This window comes from Narcine bancroftii, chromosome 1, assembly GCF_036971445.1.
Source record: "Narcine bancroftii isolate sNarBan1 chromosome 1, sNarBan1.hap1, whole genome shotgun sequence".
NCBI classification, from domain to species: domain Eukaryota; kingdom Metazoa; phylum Chordata; class Chondrichthyes; order Torpediniformes; family Narcinidae; genus Narcine; species Narcine bancroftii.
Genome location: NC_091469.1, coordinates 38,370,556 through 38,395,188, shown reverse-complemented (window position 1 = coordinate 38,395,188; position 24,633 = coordinate 38,370,556). Strand labels below are relative to the sequence as shown.

General features: G+C 41.2%; 1 protein-coding gene across 3 annotated transcripts in view; it reads left to right on the top strand.

Annotated features, from left to right (window-relative positions):
* Nucleotides 1-24,633, top strand: part of LOC138757214 (ADAMTS-like protein 1) — a 464,147-nt gene that overhangs the window by 303,267 nt on the left and 136,247 nt on the right. For 2 of the 3 annotated variants that reach the window (XM_069924203.1, XM_069924193.1), the window contains exon 4: nucleotides 2,846-2,973. In XM_069924203.1, coding sequence (XP_069780304.1) covers nucleotides 2,846-2,973 — 128 coding nt within the window. Of the gene's footprint in view, nucleotides 1-2,845; nucleotides 2,974-11,021; nucleotides 11,249-24,633 lie in introns of those variants that run through there. The other variant, XM_069924209.1, reaches the window with a different exon arrangement.

Sequence of the window (24,633 nt, the reverse complement as noted above, 5' to 3'; positions counted from 1 at the left end):
TTGACCACCAGTTGCCTCAGGATCTTGAATTCAGCAGCTGGTGAAAATGACTTCAGAGCAAAACAATGGAGATTAGAGTGCATGAATCCTCTCATGTAGGGAAGCAATATTCTGCCAAAGCCTTGCCCAGAAATTCTAATGCAGCCTAATGTGTATGTTGGATGGGTTCTAAAACTGCTCAGTTCTTGAGCCCAAAGCTTGGCTCTTGGGTCCAAGTGGCTGGGGTTACACATTTCTGGAAACAAAGATGTGTTGCTTAGGATCTGAGTGCAGAGCCAGGCAAACCTAAAGGATGACTAAATGTTGTAGTTAAAGGAGGTGGCACACCCTCACCAGTAAAAGATGGATTATAAATTCTAGACTCCGAAGAAAAACCATCATCTCCTCCATGGGCATGTCTACACTGGCCCCTCTATCAGATATCTCCAGGATAATATGGTCCAAACTTTTCCCAACAATACTTCAAAAGGAATAGTGGACAGAGAATGTTGTTGCATTACTAATCAGAGTGTCATAGCTGCACTCAGAGAGACCTAATGGAGGGATCATCTACTGAGGGAGTGTGGGGTAGACTTCAGAAATAAGTAAGGTACAACTTCCCTGATGGGGCTATCCTATAGGCCTCCCAATTGCCACTGGGAAGTGGAGAAAAAGAAACAAAAAGCAGCAGTTGATGTAGTGGGAAATTTTAATTTCCCCTATATTGACTGAGACATTCATCTGCCAGAGGTTTGGATAAGGGGATAATATGTTAAGTGCATCCAGGAGAATGTCTTGAAACAATATGTTTATGGTCCAACCAGGAAGGGGGCCATATACTAGGCCTTGTACTGGGAAATAAGCCTGGGCAAGTGGTAGCATTTCAGTGGGAGAACATTTTGGGGAAAGTGATCATAATTTCCGGAATTTCAAAATAGTTGTAAATAAGGCTAAGCTTGGACCTTGTAGTAAAGTATTATTAGACAGGAGCTAGGGGGAATTAATTATGAGCAGCTGTTATCAGATGAGCCCACAACCAACATGAATGGCATGGTTAATATAACAGTTAGCATGTTGCTATTACAGCGTAATGATTTTGAGCATTCACTCCGTGTCTGCGTGTGTTTCCTCTGGGTGCTCCAGTTTTCTTCCACACTCCAAAAATGTATGGGAGTTTGTGTATTTGGGTGTCGCTGGCTCGTGGTCCAGAAGGACCTGCTACCAAGCTGTATCTCTAAATTTAAAAAAAGTGTATGATTTGTTTAAGGACTGACTAATTAGAGTCCAGGACCAACATGCTCTAGTGCAGAGGAAAGACAGCTATGACAAGATGAGAGAATCTGTGATGACAATAGAGGTCGTGAATTTGGTCAAATTTAGGAAGCTACAATGGAGGATTGGAATGATTGTAGGAAAGAGCCTCAAGCAGGGCATTAGGAAGGCCGAAAGGAGCCATGAAATCTCTTTTGCAAACAGGATTACAGAAAATCTCAAGGCATTTTATACTTGCATTGAAGAAAAGAGGATGACAGAAGAGGGAATTTATGCTTGGAGTCATAGGAAGTGGGTAAGGTACTAACTTAGTACTTTTCATCAGTATTTACCAAGAAGAAGGATGTGGAAAAGTAGCATAATGTGGAGAATGTTTTTGTGTCAGGCCAGTTTGAGATCAAAAAAGAGGTGGTGTTGGTTCTTTTGAGAAGCATTAGAGTGGGCAAGTCCCTGGGGCCTGATGGGTTATATTCCAGATTATTGATAGAAGCAAGTGCAGTAATTGCTGGGGCTTTGACAAAGATCTTCAGCAACAGGTAAGGGCTCAGAAGACTGGAGAGTAATCAATGTTGTACCTTGGTTTCAGAGGGAATTAGGGATAATCCAAGAAATTATATGTCAGTAAACCATACATCAGTGGTAGGAAAACTAGTGGAAAGGATACTTAGGGATAAGATTTATGTCCTTACCATAATCAGAGTAAAGACAGTTACCAATGGCTTTGTGAGGGGCAAGTCATGTTTTTCTAATTTTATTTAGTTACATTGTCACACACATCCACAATGGCCATCCTGTCCCAACCCTATCTCAACCAAAACCCAGCCTACGCACCAAACTCAACCTCTCCTTATATCCCATTCTTATCCAAATTCAACCCTTTCTTTGTCCCCCCCCAAAAAGTCCCCACCCAAAACCAAACCTACATTGGACTCATCGAGCACTCCATAGCCACAACCTAAATACAATCCCACCTCACCAGATCCCCACATCAACCGAGCCCATTCTGCACCTTCTCCACCCATCCTAATTTAATCCCGTTCCCAACCAAACACCACCTCTATTCATCCCATGTCCACTCCCACCATACTTACCAGACTTACACCCAACCAGTACCATTATTGGGTTAGATAGTGATGAGAAACTGAATAGAGAACAAGATCTAGGAATGTGATCCAATGGTAATTTTAAGTGTTGAAAAAACTATTCATCATTCACCTTCATCAAACATTAGTCACGATACAACTCCTTTACACTATTTATTCAGAAACCTTGCTTGCTATGTTAAATATTTCATCTGAAAATTTATGAAAGAATGAAAGCTGAAATAAATCCTAATCTCTTGCACTGGGAATTAATCTAATAGAAAGATCAAAGTATGCACATTAAAGGATTTGAATTGGCAATGAATACTGCACTTATTGTAAGAAAAACATTTTCTTGTTATTCTTAATGATGCATAATCTACCCTCAGGCTAAAAAAAAAAACACCAAGCATTCAATCTTAGATATCGCTGGAGAAATAATTTTCATGGCTGTTGTCTGCTTGAGAATTTACTGCATTGCATTTATTGAGAAAAGGATTCGTGTATTTCAGAGTTGGCGGACAGCCCGTTCAGAGGAGGATGGAGACTCACAATGGGATGCCTGGGGTCAGTGGAGTGAATGCTCACGAACTTGTGCTGGTGGGGCTTCATACTCACTGCGGCGATGTCTGAGCAGCCGGTAAGCTCCTCTATTTTTATTTGCATAATTCACTAAGAGAATCAATGACAGTTTGCTGGGCCAGGCTACAGCCAGTTGTCTGCCCTAATATCTCTGGCTAACCTCTCCAATGGAAGGCAATCCTAGTGTGTGACCTATAATCAGGGACTCTCTCAGTGGAACAGTCAGTGTTCTACTGAACATAACCACAGCATTTTCCTTTTCTCTCAGTAATTTCACATTGATTAATTAAAAATCTGGGTGTGCCTGATAGTTTGGAATGCCTCATCCTCTTTCAAACTATGAGGGTAGTTGGGAGTCAGGGGTGTCAGAACTGGAGGATTGAGCCCGTAAGATGTCCACCAACTAGTGACCAATGGCACCAGCAGAGGGGTGGCCTGTGAGGGGGAAGAGGAGAGTAGTGAATGTACCCTGGTACTGACCAACATGAGAGGCAGAGTTATATTTCCGTGCTTTTAAAATGTTGGCATCCTTTAATCCTGAAACAGACAGCAAGGTTAGAGAAATATTGTCCTGCATTCAACCAAAGCTCTGTTGAATATTGGCGACATTCATGACTGTGTTGTTTGGTTGAATGAGCTCAAGTATTTTGGTCCTGTAGCCTTGGAAAGTCGATGTATAGGGACAGGAACAGATGGCACATTCCTAATGAATTGGCCTGTGTGCGGAATCATTGCTGTGAACTTGCTCGTTGTTGGCCTCACACTTCAATAAATTTCAGCTTTCCATTTCCACAAAACTCTCCAAGTTATAAATAATTTATATTTCTAAAGCTGAAGCAGGTGGGAACCAAAAGCCCAAACTCTAAATTCTTTAATGTTATAAAGTTACACAGAAAATTTCAAACCATTCACTCTGAATTAATTAATGGGGATCATATACTATTACACCTTTTATTCTTGCTGAAAATTGTTTCCAAATGTATAATTAGTTAAACGGATCATTTTCCATTGGGCTCAGACTTGATCTAAGCAAGGCTTCAGTATTTCATTCCCTTCTCACCCACCTCTTTTATCAGACTAGATTGATATTTTATCACAAAGACGGGCACCCATTGGCAAGTACAAGACCAATCAGGCAAAGTACATATTTGTTAACAATATTAGTCCAACCAATAAAATGTAACTAGGTGTATTTCAGAACCTGTGTAAGATAAAATATGATAAGAAAGTCTCAGGCAGTGTTGCTCACTCTCTCATTCTTTTAGCTCTCTGACCCCTGACCCAATCTTTAACCCCTGTCCCATACTCTGACCTAGTTCCGGTTTACCTGCTTGTAACTTTGCTCTGTCTTTTCCTCCTGTGCCTTGAGGTAGTTTATTTTACTAAGCTGGCCTTTTGTGTGCCTGTTGCAATTTGTGTGGATGTCAGATTTATGTGTTACAAGTTGGATCATGCACCTGATGGTCATGTGTATCACCGCTCATGATCAGAATTTTTCTTGTGGCTGATTAAGTTTGTTCACGTTCATCATCTGTAATTCATTGTCGATCTTCTTCGAAAGTGAGAACTTTGTAGTTTGGGTAATGGTTGCTTTAAATGCCATTGATTTATTTATGTTTCTAATTTGCCTATTATTGCCTATTTATGCACTTGTTTAGTGGGTACTTAGAGCAGGGTATTTTTTTTTTCTTCTTGGTGTTGCAATTCTTTCCTGAAAAACATTATGAAGGAAAGAAGCAAAGGTAAAAGGAGATCAGAGTTGTGACAAAATAGCCTTGTATTTATTTTCCAGTAATTAGAGTGCCCCAAAGCAGTTCACCACCAATTTGAAATGTAATTGCACCTCTGATATGGGAAACGTCACCATTGCTTGCACAGCAAAATCCCAGAGCCAATGACATGATTTTAAAAAGTGGATCATCTATTTGTGTTATGCAAAAGATGTTATATGCATGAAGAAGTAGGAGCATGTGTATGCTGTTTGGCCTTTTGAGTCTACTCCACCATTCATCAGTGGTCTGAGTTTGACACTTCATTGAAAAGGTGGCAGCACTGACTGTCATACTCCTGTGTCAGCAATGGAGTGCCTGCCAAGACTTTTGCACTAATGGAATGCGACCTTTAACCTTAGCATTTAGAGTTGGGAGCTGCCCACTAGACAGACTGAAAGATGGTCGAAAAGGAATCACATCACCACAGTAATAAGGGGAAATTTCTAATTTCTCATGTTTTGTTATGAGGCTGAAGGAGGGCCTTTGGCCCATTGATCCTAGTTTGCTCTAAGGGCAATCCTGTCAATACCATTCTCCCAAAGCTTTTCCCGACATGCCTATCAATTTGTCCCCTCATTCACCCACACTTGGGGCAATTTACAGCAGCCATTTAACCTATCAGCATGTCTTTGACGTGTGAGTATACACCGAGGTGGCTGTGACAAACAAGTAAGGTGGAGTAGAGACAGTGGGGAAGTGATAGAAGTCAAAGGGAAGCTGGCTGGTAGCAAGCTTCATCTGTGGATAGTCAAGTCAAGCTTGCATAAGTATAACCTGATGAAACAGCTTTCTCCAGTCCTCGGTGCAAAACATGCAGACACACAACCAGACATAATACATTAACACATGTACAAACAATACATATACAAGACAAGTATTCATATGTACAAATAAATAAATAGTTTCATGAATGTGAGAGTCTTGGATGGTTAGTGTGAGCAGTTCCTTTAGTTGTTCAGCAATCTCACTGCCTGTGGGAAGAAGCTGTTCCTGTGCCTCCTGTATTTCTTACCTGATGGAAGCAGCTGTAAGAGTGTAAGGGGTCCTCAATAATTTTGCACACCCTCTTCAGACAACGAACCTGGTAGATCATGTCAATGGGGCGGGGAGGGGAGGGAGACTCCAGTGATCCTCTCGGCCTCTCTTATGGCCCTGTGAATTGACCTCCAATCCATTTCTCTGTCACAACCATACCATACTGTGATGTAGACAGCCAGGACACTCACGATAGAGCTCCTTTAGAAGGTTGACATTAATGGTGGCCGGTAGCCTTGCCCGCTTGAGTCCTCTTAGGAAGGGTAGTTGCTGTTGCACCTTCCTGAAAATTGAGGGGATTTTGTGCGTCCGTGATAGGTCATTAGTTAAGTGAACTCCAAGGATCTTGGTGTTCTCCACTCTCTCCACTATAGAGTTTTTGATATGTAGTGGAGGGTGGTCATTCCTGGTTCTCCTAAAGTCCATGATCATCTCCTTTGTCTTGTCCACGTTGAGACTCAGGTTGTTATTCTCGCACCATATCATGGGATTTTCCACCTCTTCTCTGTCATGTGACTCATCATTCTTGCTGATGAGGTCAACTACTGTTGTGTCATCTGCAAACTTGAGGACACTGTTGGAGCTGGATCTGGTGATGCAGTCATGGGTCAGTAGTATGAACAGGAGTGGGCTGAGCCTGAGGTGCGCCAGTGCTCAGCGTGATGATGCTTAATGTTCTGCTACTGACCTAGACAAACAGATAGTGAGAGTGTTCACCAGGAAGCATGATGACAAGTTTTTGGCTGAGAAATCTCAATGCACCAATCGTACATTCTCATCATCAAGTGAGCAAGCCCTGCACAAAGAACTGGATCAGGGGATTGTTGGGGAGGTAGATCCAGGTAATCTAGTGAGATGCATCTTCTAGAAGGGATCAGGGTAGGGTTGCAGTGAGTGGTGAGTAATCTTGAGCTTCCTAGTCCAACATTTTCCCTAATTTCCACCTTCATGTTTTATGAAGTATTGTTTCATGGAAAGTGATTCTTCCTAGTGCATAATTGATGCAGAAATTAAATGGAGCAGATAACTCAAAGTTGTAGGTCACAGATAACCTTAGATACATATAGCATATAGCAGGTCCTTCAGACCAATTGGCCCATGATGATCAACATGGTATTCTGGGCAAATCCTATTTGCCTGCACTTTGAACCAATTCTTCCAAGCCCTTCTTATCTATAAAACTCTCCAAATATCTTTTGAATGCTTTTGTTCTGCCCACATCTACAGTTTCCTCTGGTAGCTCATTCCAGATATGGACCACCCTCTCAGTGAAAAATGTTTCCTTTCAGGTCCCTTGTAGATTTTTACCCTCTCATCTTAAATCAATGCTCTGGGAAAAAAGACTGTGCATTTTCACTTTATCCATGGCCCTCATGATTTTGTAAATCTCTGTAAGATCACCCCTCAGCCTTCTTTGCTCCAGGGAATGAAGATACAATCTCTCCAACCTCTTCCTATAACTCAACCCCGATTGTCCCAGCAACATCCTGGTGAATCTCTTCCAATTTATTTCTGGAATGATACAAAATATCCTGTAAATTGGATTTTGTGTGATCATGAAAGAAATGCCAAACATTTTTTGCACTTAAATTTCAAAGCATTTGCCAATTTCAAGGATAAATATTGATGTTTAACTGTTATTGGACCTTGGACAGCTAGTATAGGAGGAAAAGGATATAGAATATTAGGTCTCAGTCACTCACCACCATAAACCTACATTGGCTCAGAGTCACCTGACATGAAAACTGTCATTGTTATGTTTAAATTGCACCATCGTTCACAATCTATTTGAAATGTACTGGTTCTTGAATACTATGTCACTCTTTTCTGCTGCCAAAATAATAACCTCTTTCTCACTGTCAATAAGATGAAGGAAATGATCATTGACTTTAGGAGAAGGGGCAGAGTTCACACCCACGTTCACATTAATGGCACTGAATTTGAAAGAGTAGATAGCTTCAAGTTCTTTGGGATAAACATCTCCACTGGGCCAAACACATTGACGTGATGGTCAAGAAAGCACACTCAAGCCTCGACTTTCTTGGAAGACTAAGTCTTCCAAGTTTGGCATGCCCCCTTGTCCTTCATCATCCTCTACAGGTGCATCATTGAAAGCATACTCAGTGGATGCATCACGATGTGGTATGTGAGCTTTGCTTAAGATCAGAAGAAGCAAAATAAGGTGCTACTGTGACCCTATCTGAAGGGAACGAAATGGAAGGGCTACTTCGACTGGGAGGTGTTCCCAAATTTATATCCAGAATGCACATTGTACACTTTGTACTTCAAAGTGAGAGCATAAAACCGGGCCTGCAAAGATCGAGGGAGAGGTGGGAGTCGGACTTGGGAGTAATGATTGATGAAGAGTGTTGGCCAGATTTATGTAGGGAAAGTGTAACATCAGTGATCAATGCCAGAGTAAGATTGGTAAAATATCATTTCTTACACCAATTTTACCTCACTCCACAAAAAAATTACATAAATGAAAATCAGAGACACTGGAAATGTGCTTCAAGTGTGGGTTAGAAATTGGTACCATTATACACTCCAGATGGTCCTGGTTGGTTGGAATTATCTCATACCTTAACTAGGATTACGGGAGCACACTTCCCTCTGAATCTGGAGCTGCACTTACTGGGAAACCTAGAGGACGTGGGCAGAACATTAACTAAATTCCAAATTAAATTTGTAGATATTGCTCTGTCAGTAGCAAAAAAATGTATTGCGATCACCTGGAAATCCGACTCCCCCTGCTCATAACTCAATGATCCACGAAGATGCACAACTGCGTGCCCATGGAGAAAATAACATAATTTAAGAAATAAATACAATACTCTTTCCAAAGTATGGCAACCTTATCTAGAGCATTTCGGCGCGCAGTTATAATAACAGCCCACAGTTTTAAAAAGCCAACAAAATACATAAAGACAACGGCCGTGAAGCACCTCAAAGAGTGGAAGTAGATTAGAAAGACTGGCAACACGCTAAATTTTTATTTTCTTCTTTATCGTTACATTTATGTGAGGCGGTGGAGTGCTGCGCTCCGCCAAAATCCTTCCCCAAGAGGGATTGCTGTTGGCACCTTGGAGCCGGCTACGGCGCATTCATAGAGGAATGTCTCCCGATGTAAGGTGGGGGAGGAATCTCCTCCTTTACAGTTGGGCTTTTTCACTGCAGTTTCTTCCCTGTACCATCAGGTGCCTGAATGAAACCTGTTGTTTGGTGCAAAATGATCTTCCTTTTCATTATAATCCAATACTTGCAAATTGTGTGAATGTTGAAGATAGCTGTTAATCTGTTACAGAAGAACTCTTCTCATGGAACTATGTATTTTGTGACAAATAAAAACAAATAAATACAAACTTTTGTAACTCCCACTCTTTCTACACTGCTTCACTCCCAACCCCCTCACACACATTCTTTTTCCTCTGGGAGATTTTCCATGAAAGATGTCCATTTACAAACCACTTTTGGTCACCATTTTGTGAGTATGTAAAATGCTTTTCAGGACATTTTAACTGATATTGTCAGGTGAAGTGAAAGAGTCATACATGCAGCATGGAAACGGGTCGTTCAGTGCACTACAGCCATGTCATCTAAAGGGCTCCCATCTGTATTAATCCCATCTTCTAGTACTTGGCCTGGAGCCTTCTATGCCTAGGTGACTGAAATGCTGTCAGCACCTCTGCTCCACCACCCTTTAAATTTTAAATTTGACATACTGCCTGGTAACAGGCCCTTCTGGCCCATAAGCTCATGTCACCCAAATATCCAAATGAACCTACATCCACCGTACATATTAAAGGGTGGCAGGAAATGGAGCACCTGGGGAAAACCCACGCAGACACTCCTTATTCAAATTCGAAGCCGGATTGCTGGCACTGTAAAACTGTTGCGCTATCCGCTACACTAACCATGCTACTCTCAAGCAGAGTATTCTAGATACTCATATTGTGCTATTCTTTTCAAAACATGAATCATACTTTAATAGAAGAAATGGATGAAACATTATCTTCTTTCCACAGATTCAATACTCATGACAGAGAACATAGTATAGCCTCAGTCTGATAGATAGTAAAATGAGAATGGGACTCTGGTTCACCACTGTCTCCAGCAACATTTGTTTTGGAGTGGCTGAAGACACTGGGGCAGCCTTAACCTAATCTGATGCCCCTCATTGAGGAGACACACAAAACCAGAAGGAAAAGATCATTTCTTGCCCACCAAGTGCAGATCAATTTGTGTCGAGGATGGCACACCTCCTCCCTGGAAGAGTAAGGTGATGTATCTCAACTGAGCTGCGCAATAATATTTTTTTAAGTCTGGCATTCTCGATCCGCCTAGACTGCAGTCCCATGTTAAATTTTCCATAGAGTCCCTTGCCACCTTACCCCTCCAGCAAAACTTTTTAATGTTGTGTAGCAGGTGTTTAAAGAAACCCCGGGACAACGGCACAGGCAATGTTTGAAAAAGATACTGGAATATCCTCCCAGCTGTCAGTCAGCTTAATGGATCTGATTTAGCAGCAGAGTCCATGATCTGATAGCAGGGTAAGAGAGTAAAAACTTGTTTAATAATGATAGATCCCAGTCATTGAGGGATCTTTGGCGAATGCATACAAGGTGGTTTTAGGAGACCCCTGATAATGATCATGGCTATTGGAAATCTGTCCCTCTATCCAGACATTCTCAATTATCAAATTAAGATTGTGTAACCATTAAAGGAGTACTAGAATATCAATGATATAAGGAACAAGTAGAGGAGAGATGTTATTCATGATAATAATAATTATCATTATTTAAATATAAAGTAGGACACTAATGCTCTGGAGAAATTGAATAATTTCTTATTGTGCACTTGTTCTGGCTGTTCACTGAAAAATAATCAAACTTACACTTGCAGAGAAAATGGCCCATCTCTGTCATTGAGATTAAAGCAATTTCTCAATCTACGTCCAGCATCTCTGATGTAGAGGAGACCACAATAGGAGCACTGGATGCAGTAGATGACCCCTGCAGAGTCATGTGAGGGAGGAGGTGTGAGCATCGTAGCATTTCTTGTAGACACAAGATGTCTGATGGGAAGGCAGGAGTGGAAAACCGAGTCACAGAGGAGTGGTTGCTGCGGAAGGTGGAGAGGGGTGGAATGGGGAAGATTTGAGGTGTTGGGGATGGAGGTCTATTGGACATCCATTGTGAAGATGAGCCAATCGAGTAAAGGTAAAGTTTCCATTATTGTCACGTAATACTACATTTAGAATGTAACGTACATAAAATTCTTTAACTTTGTCTACCTTAAAGAAGGCAGAGAGTTGCCACTTTATCAAGCACCCCTCAGAGAAATGAGGCCCCAGCGAGCAACAAACTCATGACCCCAGTTTACCAGTGTTCTAACCACTGAGCTATCAGAGCTTTAGGGAACTGGAAGTTCAGGAAACTGGAAATTGTTGAAGTGATGGAGGGTATGTGAAGTATCTCGGATGTAGGTGGGGAGAGACTGAGCCTGTGGAGACAAAATGGATTTGAGGTAAGTGGATTATAGTTCAGTGGGGCTGGAGCAGGTGGAAATAATTGGTCTACTGGGACAAGCAGGTTTGTGGATCTGAACATTGAATTCTCCTGTTTCCATAAACGCACCTTCACCACCCCTCCCCCCCCCAAATCCCCACCATCTCCACTGCAGTGTAAATAAAAGCTCTCATGACTGGAGGGAGAACAAATGCTTTTATTAGCTTATAACTATGGGTAGGGTCGCACAGTAGTCTTCAGAAGGGTTCTGTGCTTAGGTGGGAAAGATGTGAGCAGATGAGGGTGGAGCCAGGAGGCGGGGCCAACCATTAGCACAACACACTACCAGTGAATCCCAGTTCACTGCACCCACCTCCAACCCGGTCTCTCTGCTTCCCCTATCCTTATTTCTCCTTTCTTCTAGCTTTGTCTGACTGTCTCTCTTTCCCCTGTCACTTTTCCTCCATCTCTGCATTCACAGAGCAACCTGTTCCCCAATCAGTTGTCACCTTTTCCTTCCTATCCACATCCAGTGATCGATTACCTTTTGTCTGTTGGCCTGTCCTTCATCACCCTCCCTCCCCAAAATAGGTTGCAAAAACAAAAACTGAATTGGATCATTGTCTGTGAGAATTAATCATTACCCCAAAATGATTTACAACAGCTGCAAGATTTCATGCTGCATCTTCTCCTCTCCAGGAAAGGAGCAAGGAATTAAAGACGATAGTTTTTCTGGGACGATAGAGAGGGGGTCGGGGTTTCACCTGTCTTTCAGTGCAAAATGCCCACAGTTTGCATCTAGATTTTGCCTCTCTTTGAAGTAAAAGCTCATAAAGATGCCACATGTAGGAATAGTGCAGTTAATGTCGTGCATCCATCCATTGAGTTGAAATTACATGGTTCAATTATGACTTTTGCTACCTCTGACAAGGTAGCCCTGAGGGGGTACTAGTTGCCATGCCTTTGATTCACCACTTGGAGCATTACATGCCTCCATAAATAAAGAGGAAGAAGCTGTGAGGCATATTTGGCAACTTTTGCAAACTAACCTACCATCTGAGCATTTTACCATGGAACAGTTTAATGGTTAAGTTTTATAACATAGAACTTGGGTGAATTTTCCATTCTGAAGTGTCTCCCTACCTTCTGCAGTTCAGTTTAGACCTTAGGTGATCGTGAAAATAACTAGGGGTCGAGAAGGTAAAATATCGGAATGGGAATGTGTCCTTATTCCCGTTCCAATCTTTTTACACAGACTGCATTCCAGGAAATTGGAAATAATTTACTGGAATGCAGAGGCTGTGTAAAAAAAAACATAAACATTTATTGTTGGGCGTGTTTGTTGGCCCTGCCCATCTGTTCAAAGTTCAGATTTATTGTCAGCGCATGTACATGATATCGCATACAACCCTGAGATTCTGAATGAGATCGATGCTAAATCTTGCAGGGTTACTGGGCAGGACCTTGCAAATGCAACATCTTGCCTTGGGTGACAAACTTGGAATTGATTTTCTGAGATAGATATGGAAATATGAGTGGGCATCATTGGGGGAAATTAGTTGTGATAATCTATTTAATTGAGGATGGTTAACTATAGATTTTACACAGAACAACAAAAAATATTTCCACTTCAGAGACTTGGTTGTCTGGTGGGGGGGGGGGGGGGGTAGGAATGGCTGCTGAATGTTCTGGGCTTCAGATGTTTCAGTAAGGGGAGGGAGGGATGGTTAAAGAGGGGAGAGGTATTGGGCAGAGGTAAAAGAGGGGAGTGGCATTGCTGATCACAGATGCTATCACAGGCACCGTAAAGGGAGAAGTAGTGGAGAGATTGTCTATGAAATCAGTGTGGGTCAAAGTCAGGAATAGGAAGGGAGCAATAACACTACTGGGAGTATATTATAGACTAGCCATTCTTTACCGTTTTTGATTATGGCATCATTAGGATTCTGCTAAAGTTTATGGAACCTGTTCTCTGTGATCAGTCGTTTTAGTTTCTTCTGTACTTCTTTCCCACCGACTACACCAAAATAGTTATGTTACATTTCCTTAAATGTGCTGTGGCACCCAGCGAAGCCATAGGGCTCCTGTTGAGAATGGCTGTTATTGACCCCATATTGTAATAGAGACATTGAGGAGCAGATTGAGAAGCAGATTCTGGAAAGGTTAAAGATAATAAGGTTGTTATTGATGGGATGTTTTACCTTTCTTAATATTGATTGGCACCATCTTAGAGTGAAGGGTTTAGATGTAGTTGAATTTGTTCAGGAAGGTTCCCTAAGATTGATCAACTAGAAGAGAGGCTATTTTTGACCAGCTATGGTGACATTAACCAGATCAGGTGACATCTCTCTTAGTAGGAGAGCATTTTGGAGAAAGCGGTCACAACACCCCTTTACCATAGCACTGGAGAAGGACAGGAATAGACAATTTTTGAAAATGTTTAATTGGGGTAGGATGCATATGATCCTAGTAAGCTAGAAACTTGGGAACATAAATTGGGAGCAGAGGTATTCGGGGAAATGTATGGTAGTAATGGTCAGGCAACATTTGCATAGTGTTTTATACACATATATTCCATTAAAGTAGGGAAAGGATGTTAAAGTGAAAGAACCATCATTGTAAAAATTCTAAGTTAAGCCTTTGAGAGGTTTAAGTAGATAGGAGCTGATAGAGCTCTAGAGAATTACAAGTATGTGAAGAACAAGATGAAGTTATGTGAAGTTGAGATGAATCAGGGAAGATTGTAAAAATGTGTGCACAGAGTTGGAGGAGCTGGCAAAAGTCCTGTGACCAAGGGTCTGTGCCCAAGATACTAATCAACAGCAGCCACGAGGGGCTGCAAACTCTGGGGAAGTGGAGGACTGGAGCAGGGCACCAGAGGATGGGAAGATCACGCACCATCTGAGAAAGAGAAGTGGAGGAGATGAGTCGCAGGGACGGTAACCACGGTGGCGGACCAGTGAGGGAGCTCTGCGGCTGAGGGACCAGTCATGCAACGGGCTGCTGGAGACTCGAGGAGAGGAACCCGCCGAAGGTGTGGGGTGCTGGAGACTGCTGTTGGGAGACTCGTGCCGGGCTGCAGAATGCTGGAGACTGGCTCAAACTGGCTGGAGGGGTACCAGGTATCAGAACCGGAATATGAGGAGGTGCTGAGGGCAGTGAAGGGTTTCTGACCATGTCAGAGGTTCATATCTGGAGCTTGGGTTGCCAGTGGTTTGGACTGGACTGTGTGTGGCTGCAGGAACTGCGGAAGTGCTGGAGGTGAATCTACGGAAACTTGGTAAATCTCGTTTGCTTCACTCTCACTGTAAATCTGACTGCAAGACTGTAAGTGCTGCTTAGGCAGTTCCTGCTGGTGGTGAATTTGTCTGCCTTGCATCTGGCAAAAAAAGGAATTCCATGTAATACAATACTGTTTTATTACTATGATAATAAGTTGAATCTTGAAGTCTTAATGAATACTTTGCTTCAATATTCAAAAGGAAAAAGGACCTTGGCAATTGTGAGGATGACTTAAAATGGACTGAAATGCTTGAGTAAAGTGACATTAAGAAGGAGGATGTATTGGAGCTAGAGAAGTTGCTAGGACCAGACAAGATTTATCTAAGGCTTCTGGAGGAAGCAGTAGAGGAGATTGTTGAGCGACTAGCAATGAACTTCACATTATTACTAGGGACAAGAGAAATACCAGAGAATTAGAGGGATGGAAATGTTGTTCCCTTATGCAAGAAAGGGAGTAGAGATAACCCAGGAAATGATAGACCAGTGAGTCTTATTTCAGGGGTGGGAAAGCTGTTGGAAAAGATCCTGAGAGACAAAATAAGCATTTAGAAATCCATAATCTGATTAGGGATATTCAGCATGGCTTTGTCAGGGGAATGTCATGTCTCTCAAGCCTAATTGAATTCTTTGAGGATGTAACTAAGCACATTGAAGGTTGAGTGGTGTATGCAATGTGTTTGAATTTCACTCAGGCATTTGATAAGGTTACCAATTCAAGGATCATTCAGAAAGTAAGGAGTCATGGTATCCCAGGAGGATACAGAATTGGCTTGCCCAGAAAAGGCTGAGGGTGCTTGCAGATGGTTCATATTCTGTATGGTAATATTCCACAGTTCACAATGATATTCCACTGGTATCTGTTATGTAACCCATCTGGATGAGGAAGTGGAAGGAATGGTGCTTAATAGAGAAGTTGTGAATAGTCTGAAGGGTTGCCAGAGTTAAAGAGGAACATTGATAGGATGCAGAGCTGGGCTGAAAAGTGGCAAATGAAGTTTAACCAATTTCAATAGGTCATATTTGAAGGAAGAATTACAATGTTAATGGAAGGATTATGAGCAGTATGGAAGAGCTGCAAGATATGGGGAGTCACATGATGGAGTAGTGGCTGGTCGGGTGGAAACAGCCCTCTCCAGAGAAAAGGGAAAAAAAAATATGAAAAAGCAGAGCTCAATAAACATGAAATACAGGAAGTGAAAGATAAAGTTACAGAGAAGAGACAGAAGATGGCTCCCAAAAGAGAAAAAAGTAAGAATAACAGAGAAAAGGGAAGAGGGAAAATCATTGGAGAAGAAAGAAGAAGGCCTTACCTGCACATTGAAGCAGAAAGCCACCGTGGAGAGGAGCGGCCGATTCCAGTGTTGGTGAGTCCCCAGAGGAGTGGTGTCCTCCCGATCAGTGGACTCCATAAATAGCTCTCAGAGCCAAGAAGAGGTGTGCAACTGTGCATGCATGAAGAGTTGCGCATGCACAGTGCGTAAGTAAAAGGAAAGGTTAACGCTGATGGGAGGGGGACTCAGTTGAGGAGCGGCCAGCTACGGAGCGGCCAGCTGAGAGACGCCCAGTATCGGGGCTTTTGGCTGGGGGAAGTAAACAAGAAAAGAAGAGTGATGAGAAAGAGAATGAAGGGCTGGAAGAGGGTGAGTGGCAGTGGGGCGACCGACAGGGGGACGACCTGTGGCAGGAGACACAGTGGTGGGTCGACCTGCAGCGGGAGGCCCAACAACGGGTCGACCCGCAGCAGGAGGCCCAACAACAGGAGACACAGCAGCTGGAGGCCCAGCAAGGATACAGAAGCAGCTCACCAGAGAAGGATGAAGATACAGAGAAGAGAAGAAGATGACACAGACATAGATGCAGACACAGAAGAAGAGGAGGAAGAAGACCAAGAATTTCAAAGGAATGAAGAAGGTAAAATAGAAGGACAAAGTTTAGATAAAGCCTTTTTTGAAGAACAAATAAGGTCATTAAAAGAATGGCTATCATTAGAATTTAGTTCAATCAAAAGAAAAATGAAAAGAGCTGAAGACAGAATGCAAAGCTTAGAGTTGGTCATGACTGAAATAGGGAAAAGAGTAGAAAATGTGGAGGAACGAGAAGCTGCTATAGAAATGGAGATAAATGATTTAAGAGGGAAGTTGGAAGAGAGCGGAATTTTTTTTTAAAGAGACACAAGATTTATTGTCACAAAAAATTGATGTATTGGAAAACTACAATAGGCGAAACAACATAAAAATAGTTGGCCTAAAAGACGGCAAAGAAGAGTCAGATATGAAGGAATTTATAAAAGGATGGATCCTGAAGGTGCTGGGAATGACAGATTCACATGAAGAAATAGAAATCGAAAGGGCACATAGAGCGCTAGTACCAAAACCGCCACTACATCAAAAATCAAGATCCATATTGGTAAAATTACTAAGATATACGACAAGAGAAAACATACTGGAGCAGGCAAGAAAGAAGGTTAGAGAAGACAATAAGCCGTTGGAATATAAGGGACAAAAATATTTTTTTACCTGGACATAAGCTTTGAACTTTTAAAGAAGAGGAAGGAATTTAACACGGCAAAAACAATCTTATGGAAGAAAGGGTATAACTTTATATTAAGACATCCAGCAGTACTCAAAGTATTCATTCCTGGAGAACAAAATAGACTGTTCTCGGACCCAAAGAAAGCCCAAGAATTTGCTGAACATTTGTAGGACAGGAGAAGAGAGAAGGAGGAGTGACAAGAAGGATGAACGGCCAAAAAATATACAAAAATATAAAGATAATGTATATATAAAGATGGATAAGAGAAAGGGAGAAGAAAAAAAAAGAGAGCTTTGTTATAAATATAGAAAATACTGTTCTCTGCGGGGGGGCTGGGGGGTAGAATAATGGTCACTGCGAAATCGGTTTACTCTTGCGCGTAAGTTCGCAAACCAAATGGAAAGGGGAGTTGTGGTTGCCGTCAAGGGACAGGAGGGCATCCAAGGAGGGGAGGTTCATTTGGGGTTAAAGGGTTATTGCTTGTGGGGATTGTTGGGGTATTTCATGTCTTAAATGTGTTGTCATATATTGAGATTAAAAAGGAAAACTTAAAAAACAGTAATGGAAGAAAAAGGAGATGGAGGTAGTAAAGAGGTGGAAAAGTGAAAATAAAGATATAAGATGGATATGTTGGACCATATCACTATAAACATTAATGGAATATATAACCAAGTTTAAGTGCATCCCATTGGGGAAAAAAAAAATCACATATAATTTAAAAGACAAAGTTATAATGATTGGAAAAATCCTGGGAACCAAATATGGGGGAACATAACAGAAAGAGCAGGCCTAGGACCACCTAAAATGATAAGAAGATAAACATGATCAGATTTAATGCGAATAAGTAGATAATACATAATTTTTGTTTGTATTCCTTTTGTATAAAGATATTGTTTTATTGTATTTTATATGTTTTTGGAGGGGGGTGGGAAGGGGGAAGGGAGGGATGGGGGGAAAAAAAGAGAAAATGTCACTGTGAATATTTAAAGAGATACATCTGTAAATATATTGGTTGACATGGTTCATAGTGCGATAAATAAAGAATTACAAAAAAAAAGAACTGCAAGATCTTGGGGTCTGGGTGTATGGGATACTCAAAGCTGCTGAACATATTGATAAGAAGTTAATTGGTGTGTTAGCCGTCATTAAATGTGGAATCAAATTCAGGAGTTGTGAGGCAATGTTGAAACTGTATAAACCTTGGTTAGACCTTACTTGGAATATTATGTTCAGTTCTAGTCACCACACTGTAGAGAGGGTGCAGAGGAGATTTACCATGACTGGAGGGCATATCTTAAGAGGATGGCTTTTCCTTTGGAGTGATATAGAATGAGGGGTGACCTGATAGAGGTGCACAAGATGATGAGAGGCATTGATCGTGTTGATAGCTAGAGGCTTTTTTTTAACCCAGGGCTGAAATGGCTAACATGAGGGGGAATAGTTTTAAGATGCTTGGTAATAATTACAGGGGGAAGTATGTTCTTCACATGGACAGGGTTGAGTGCAAGGAATGCGCTGCCAGCAGCAGCGAGGGAGGCAGGTACAATAGGATCATTTTATTAGATTGGTGATTGGAACTGAGAAAAACGGAGGGTGATGCAGTAGGGAACTTCTAGGCAGTTGGACGCTGTGGGCCGAAGGGGGAGCTGCACGATTTTTGTGACTGTACTTGGTTCCAGATTTAATGTCTCATTTGAAGTGAGAATTTCCAACCCTGCAGTACTCCATTAGGATTTACCTGCTGATGATGAGGATATTGAATTGATCGTTTTACAAATTGCACAGTGTACACATGAAATAAAATTCTTATTTGCTGCAGCTGAACAGGTACATCACAAATAAAAAAATAATAACAATGGTATAGATAAAAAAATTAAAAAGACATAATAAATAAAAAAGCTTGATTATAAAATAAACATTCACATTTACTATTGTGCAAGAAAAAAAGTGGCCTTCCTTTATGTGGGATCGGAGCAGTATATAAGTGTGAAGAGGGGAGGTTTAAGAATCTAATAGCCTGAAGGGGCTCATGTAATGTTCCTGCAGTGATTTCTCTTTGACAATGTGACAGCGTTCTGTGCTACCTTTCCCACAGTGCAGTGTTTCATCTGTGCTGCCCCTCCGACAGTGCGGCGCTTCATCTGTACTGCCCTCCAACCACGCAGTGCTTCCTCTGCACTGGCCCTCTGACAGGGAGATGCTTCCACCATACAGACCCCTCCGACAGTGTGGAACTTCCTTTGTGTATTGCCCCTCTGACAGTGTAGTATTCCTCAATTTAGATGCCAGTCCTTGGAGGATCTTTTAAGATTGATTGGGCCAGGAGAGACTGTGCGATGTCCAAGTTTTGTTCCTACCTCGATGCCAGATGGTGTGTCCAATTTCATTACTTCTCTCTTTAGAAGTAGTGATAATTATAATGCTGAATAGTTTGCTGAGATGGCAAGCAAATGGATGGGTCAACCCACTTTCCAATTATCTGACTTCCGATCGCTGAGTCTCATTGTGTTCTAAAAGACTTTGTACAGAGAGGCACCTTCCACTCTTTAAAATGCCAGAAGGGAAGGAAGTCATCTCGACCTTCAGGAGCTGCCTGAAAGAAATAGAGAAGGAAATGGCAACACTGTTGGGTGAGGAAATGGGTCAGAGTTTAATGATCAAAATAAGCCTGCTCAATGAAGCTGACCTCTGTTATCCAGTATGAAAGTACTGTGGTTAATGTGATTGTCAATAAAAAATACCGCCAACTGAGTTCAAGTGCTAACTTCAAGTTTGCTGTAAACATGACACTTTTGGCTTAAGGTACAGTAACATATATTCAGCCAATTCTACAAACCTCAGGAAAAGTCTTTTTATCATTATGGCACCAAAATGAAATCTTTTATTTAAAATACTGTTACACTCTTGGACTATGATTGCAAACAAATACTGTTCTATTCAGATTTAAATTTATTAACTTTAGTTTTAGAAGGTTTAAAGAGGAATTATTCAACCACTCTTCTTTAAAATAGGACCAAATTACTTGACTTCTTTTCGCCATAGAAGTGCAAAATGGAGCAGGAGTACACCAATCTTTTGCCATTCACCATGATCATGGATGATCTTTTACCTCAGCAGAATTTTCCTGCCCTGTCCCTTACACCCCTCAATAAACAGAATATTTAGAACTTCTTTTTAACTGAATAACTGAGCATCTATAGTCCCTTTGGGTAGTAAGTATCAAATATTAACCACTGTCTGAGTGAAGACATTTTTCTTGCTCTCAATCCTAAAATGCGTACCTGATATTTTTAAACTGTGCCTCCTGGTTCTAGATATCACAGCCAAGAGAAACATCCTCCCTCCATCCAGCCTATTGAGCAGTGGAAGTATTTTGTAAGATTTATTTTTCTACACACCAGAGAATGCAGTCTACGCCATCTCCCCGCAAAGAGCAAAGCAGGCTGATGAATTTAACTGCACTCTTTTGCAAACATCTCCTTTCTCAGATAAGAATACCAAATTTCAATACACAGCTCTCCCAGGAGCACTCCAGGAGTAAAACATAAAAGTCTGCAGACACCATGATTGAAGTTTGCAGACACCATGATTGGAACGCATGGAAAGCGTAGCAGTTAAGGCAACACCTTTATAGTGCCAGCGATCTGGACCGGGGTTCGAATCCCACACTGTCTGTAAGGAGTTTGTACATTCTTCCCATATCTGCATGGGTTTTCCCCAGTGGCTCCAGTTTCCTCCCACCATTCAAAACATATGTGGGGTGTAGTTAATTAGGTGTAAATTTGGCAGCACGGACTCATGGGTCGAAATTACCTATTCCTGTGCTGTATTTCTAAAATTTAAATTTAAAATGCTGGAGAAACTCAGCCATTCAAACAGCACAGATTATATAGCAAAGATAAAGATACATAACCAATGTTTTGGGCTTGAGCCCTTCATAGCAAAATGTAGGCAGGTGCCCGAACAAAATGATGGGAGGGGGTGAGGCAGGGGGAGGAGCACAGTCCCACAGGCAAGAGGCAATAGGTAGATAAGTGAGAAAGGGCACACTAGCAAACAGGGAGAGGGGGGGTGGATCTGTGAAAGGAGAGGGAAGGGGTGGAGAGCTGGAGGAAAAAAGAAAGGGATGAGGAAGAGCAGGCAGTAGACTAGCAGAAACTGGAGAAGTCGATGTTAATGCCATCAGTTGTAGAGTGCCCAGACAACATATTAGGTGTTGCTCTTCGAATTTGTGAGTGGCCTTGATTTAACAGTACATGGACAGAAGTGTTAGTGTGGGAGTGGGGTGCAGAATTGAAATGTTTGGCCACTGGGAGAGCCCTGATATTGATGAAACAGAGCAAAGGTACTTAATGAAGAGATCTTGCAGTCTGCATCAAGTTTCTCCAATGTAGAGGGGCCACAATAGAACACTGGATGCAGTAGATGACTCCCGCAAATTCATAAGTGGTATTACTTCACTTGGAAGGACTGTTTGGGGCTCGAAATAGTGGTGAGGGAGGAGGTAAGGGTGTAGCCTTAACAAGGATCGATAATGTTTTATTGTAATGTGAACTGAAAAATAGTAAAAAGCATCATTTTTGGTGCTCTTGCATAGTGCAGCATTGACACACAAACCAATAAATAAGACAGAAGAAAGCTGCTCCTGGCTTTATATAATTCTGGTAAGAAATGTTTACTCCTATACTCAAATCCTGCTCATTAATAAAAACCAACTTATTATTTGTGTTCCAATCAAGTTCACACCTGCATAATAAGACACTTAAATCCTTTTGAATATAAACATTTTGAACATTTTCTCCATTTAAAAGGACTTTTCTGTTTTGTGCACCAAAGTGGATAACTTAACATTTTACTTCTTTATTCCATCCATCATGTTCTTGTCTACTCACTTAGTTTCTCTATTTCTTCTTGAAACCTCTTGACAAACTATTTCCCACTCACAAAGTGTATCATTTTGTTTGATCATTGCAAATTTAGAAATATAGCATTTGGTCCTTTCAGTCATATTTTTGATATAAACTGTTAATGGCTGAGGCCCAAACATCGATCCATGAGGGGCCAAACTAATCCAAGCTTGCCAATCTCAGAATTCCATTTATTCCCACTTTTCTGTCCAAAAACCACTTTTCAATCTATTTCAGTAATTTAGTGATTTCAAACTTGCTGATCAACTTTGAGGACCTTGCCTTACACCTGTGCCAGCTTCAGGAAATCATAATTCCCCATTTATTTCCTTGTTCATTGTGTGTCTCTATATGCTATTAACACCTCCTTAATTCTCTGATCAGTCTCCTTTAATGATGTTGCCAATGAATTTACCAAATTATTGGATGTGGGAGAAATCCAGAGTGCCCAGAAATCCATGCATTCAAAAGGTGAACATGAAAACTCCACATAGACAGCTCCAGCGATTAGAATCAAATCCAGAACAGTGGAGCTGTGAGATAGCTGCACCATGTGAAACACTACTCAAAGGCATTCTCAAAATATAAATCTGCAGCTTTCCCTTATCTCTTCGGAAAGATGCATCTTAAAGAACTCCCATAGATTAAGGATAATTTTTCTTTCAAAAAACAGTGCTGATTCTCTTCAATCTAATTAATCTTTCCAAGGTGTTTTTCGCTGTAGGTTCAACACTTAAACACCAATGTTAAGCCTATAAACTGACAGTTCCATTTTCTCTCTCCTGCTTTTTGTCAATTTTCTCATCTTATTTGTGAGCCCACAACCTGAAAGAAAAATTTCAGAATTTGCAGTATTATTTGAACCCAATTTTTTTGCCTTGCTAATTTTTCCAGTATTTTCTTTTACTAATACCGTGGAAGGCTGTGAATCTAATACAGGCAGATGCAATGAATATCTACACTAAGATGTAAGTGCAGCAGTTGCCATAGGCATAATTGGTTGAAGAGCCCATTTCTGCACTGGAATGCTCTTCAGCTCCTTACTCTTTGTCCTCTGGTAATTTTATGTTGCTTTTTGTGTCTTCCACATAGACAAGTACAACATAGTTGTTTAATTTCTCTCCTATTTCTTTGTTCTCCACTCAAAGTTCTCCTGGCTCTATTTGTTAAGGATACATATTTGCCCTCTCTTTTACTTTTTGCATCTTGATTAATTTGGTTATTGTATGATGCCAGCTTATGCTCATGTTGCATTAGGGCCATTTTTGAACTTTTCCAAGTTTTAAAATGTTCCCATTTCTTCTTAGGTCTGCTAATTATGGCAACTTTATAAGCCTCTTTCTTGGATTTAATACCATCTTTAACTTTTCTTGTCAGTTTTCCTGTTGGGTTGTTGTGCGATAAAGGGATATATATTTTCTGCAAATTATTTATTATTTCTTCAAATGCTAGCCATTGCCTGTCAACAGTCATGCTTTTCCATGTATATTTCCAGTCAACTACAGCAACTCTCTCCTCGTACCATCATAGTTCCTTTGCTTAGATTTACAATCCTGAAATCCATAATACATTCAATGTAAAATACTTTGGTATTATGGTCATTCTTCTCCAAAAGCCCCTTTATAAAACGGTTATACATTAATCCTTACTTGAGGAAGGATGCACTGGCTTTGGAGGCAGTGCAGAGGAGATTCACTTGGTTGATTGCAGAGATGAAGGGGTTAGCCTTTGAAGAGAGATTTAGTCATGCGGGACTTGAATTTAGAAGAATGAGAGGAAATCTTATCCAAGCCTTTCATAATGTTATCTTTCTATAAGGTAGAGGTAGGTAAGTTGCTTCCATTGGTGGGGGAGGCCAGAACTAGGGTCGTAGCCTCAATATTCAGGGCAGTAGATTGAGGACAGAGATGAGGAGGAAGTGCTTTTCCCAAAGGGTGGTGAATCTGTGAAATTTGCTGCCCATTGAAGCAGTGGAGGTGACTTCAGTAAATATATTTAAGACAAGGTTGTATAGATTTTTACACACGTCCACTCCACCACCTTTTTCACCCTATTCAATTTATGAGATCTGTACTACATAAAGATGGACAGAACTGTACAGTATTCCTAAAATGGCATTACTAATATCTTATACAGCTGCAACATGCTGTGCCAACTCCTGTAATTAATTCCCGGATTCCTGATTGAGCATACCATAGTTAATGCAGATGAAAAATATTAATTCAGGGCCTCTCCCGTTACCTGTCGCTCCACACATAAATAACCATGTTTCATTGAAACGGGCCTTTATTACTTCCCGAGTTACTCTTTTGCTCTTCATATATTTGTAGAACCTCTTTGGGTTCTCCTTTATTTACTGAAGCTTTCTCATGTCCCTTCTTTGCCCTCCTGATTTCCCTCTTCAGGGAACTCCTGCATTCCCTATCTGTCTATACATGACATTTTCTTCCTCCTGTTTCTTAACCAGGGTATCAACATAGTATAACAGGAAATATACCAGCATGGGTAAAGCATTGGCTGATTGGCAAAAAGCAGAGTGTTGGAATACAGTTGGTAATGGTATTCCACAGTGGTTGTTGTTGGGACTGCTTCTTTTTGTGTTGTATATTAATTAATTAGGTTAAGGCCAAGTTTACAGTTGATACGAAGGTAGGTGGATGAGCAGGTCATATTAATGAAACGG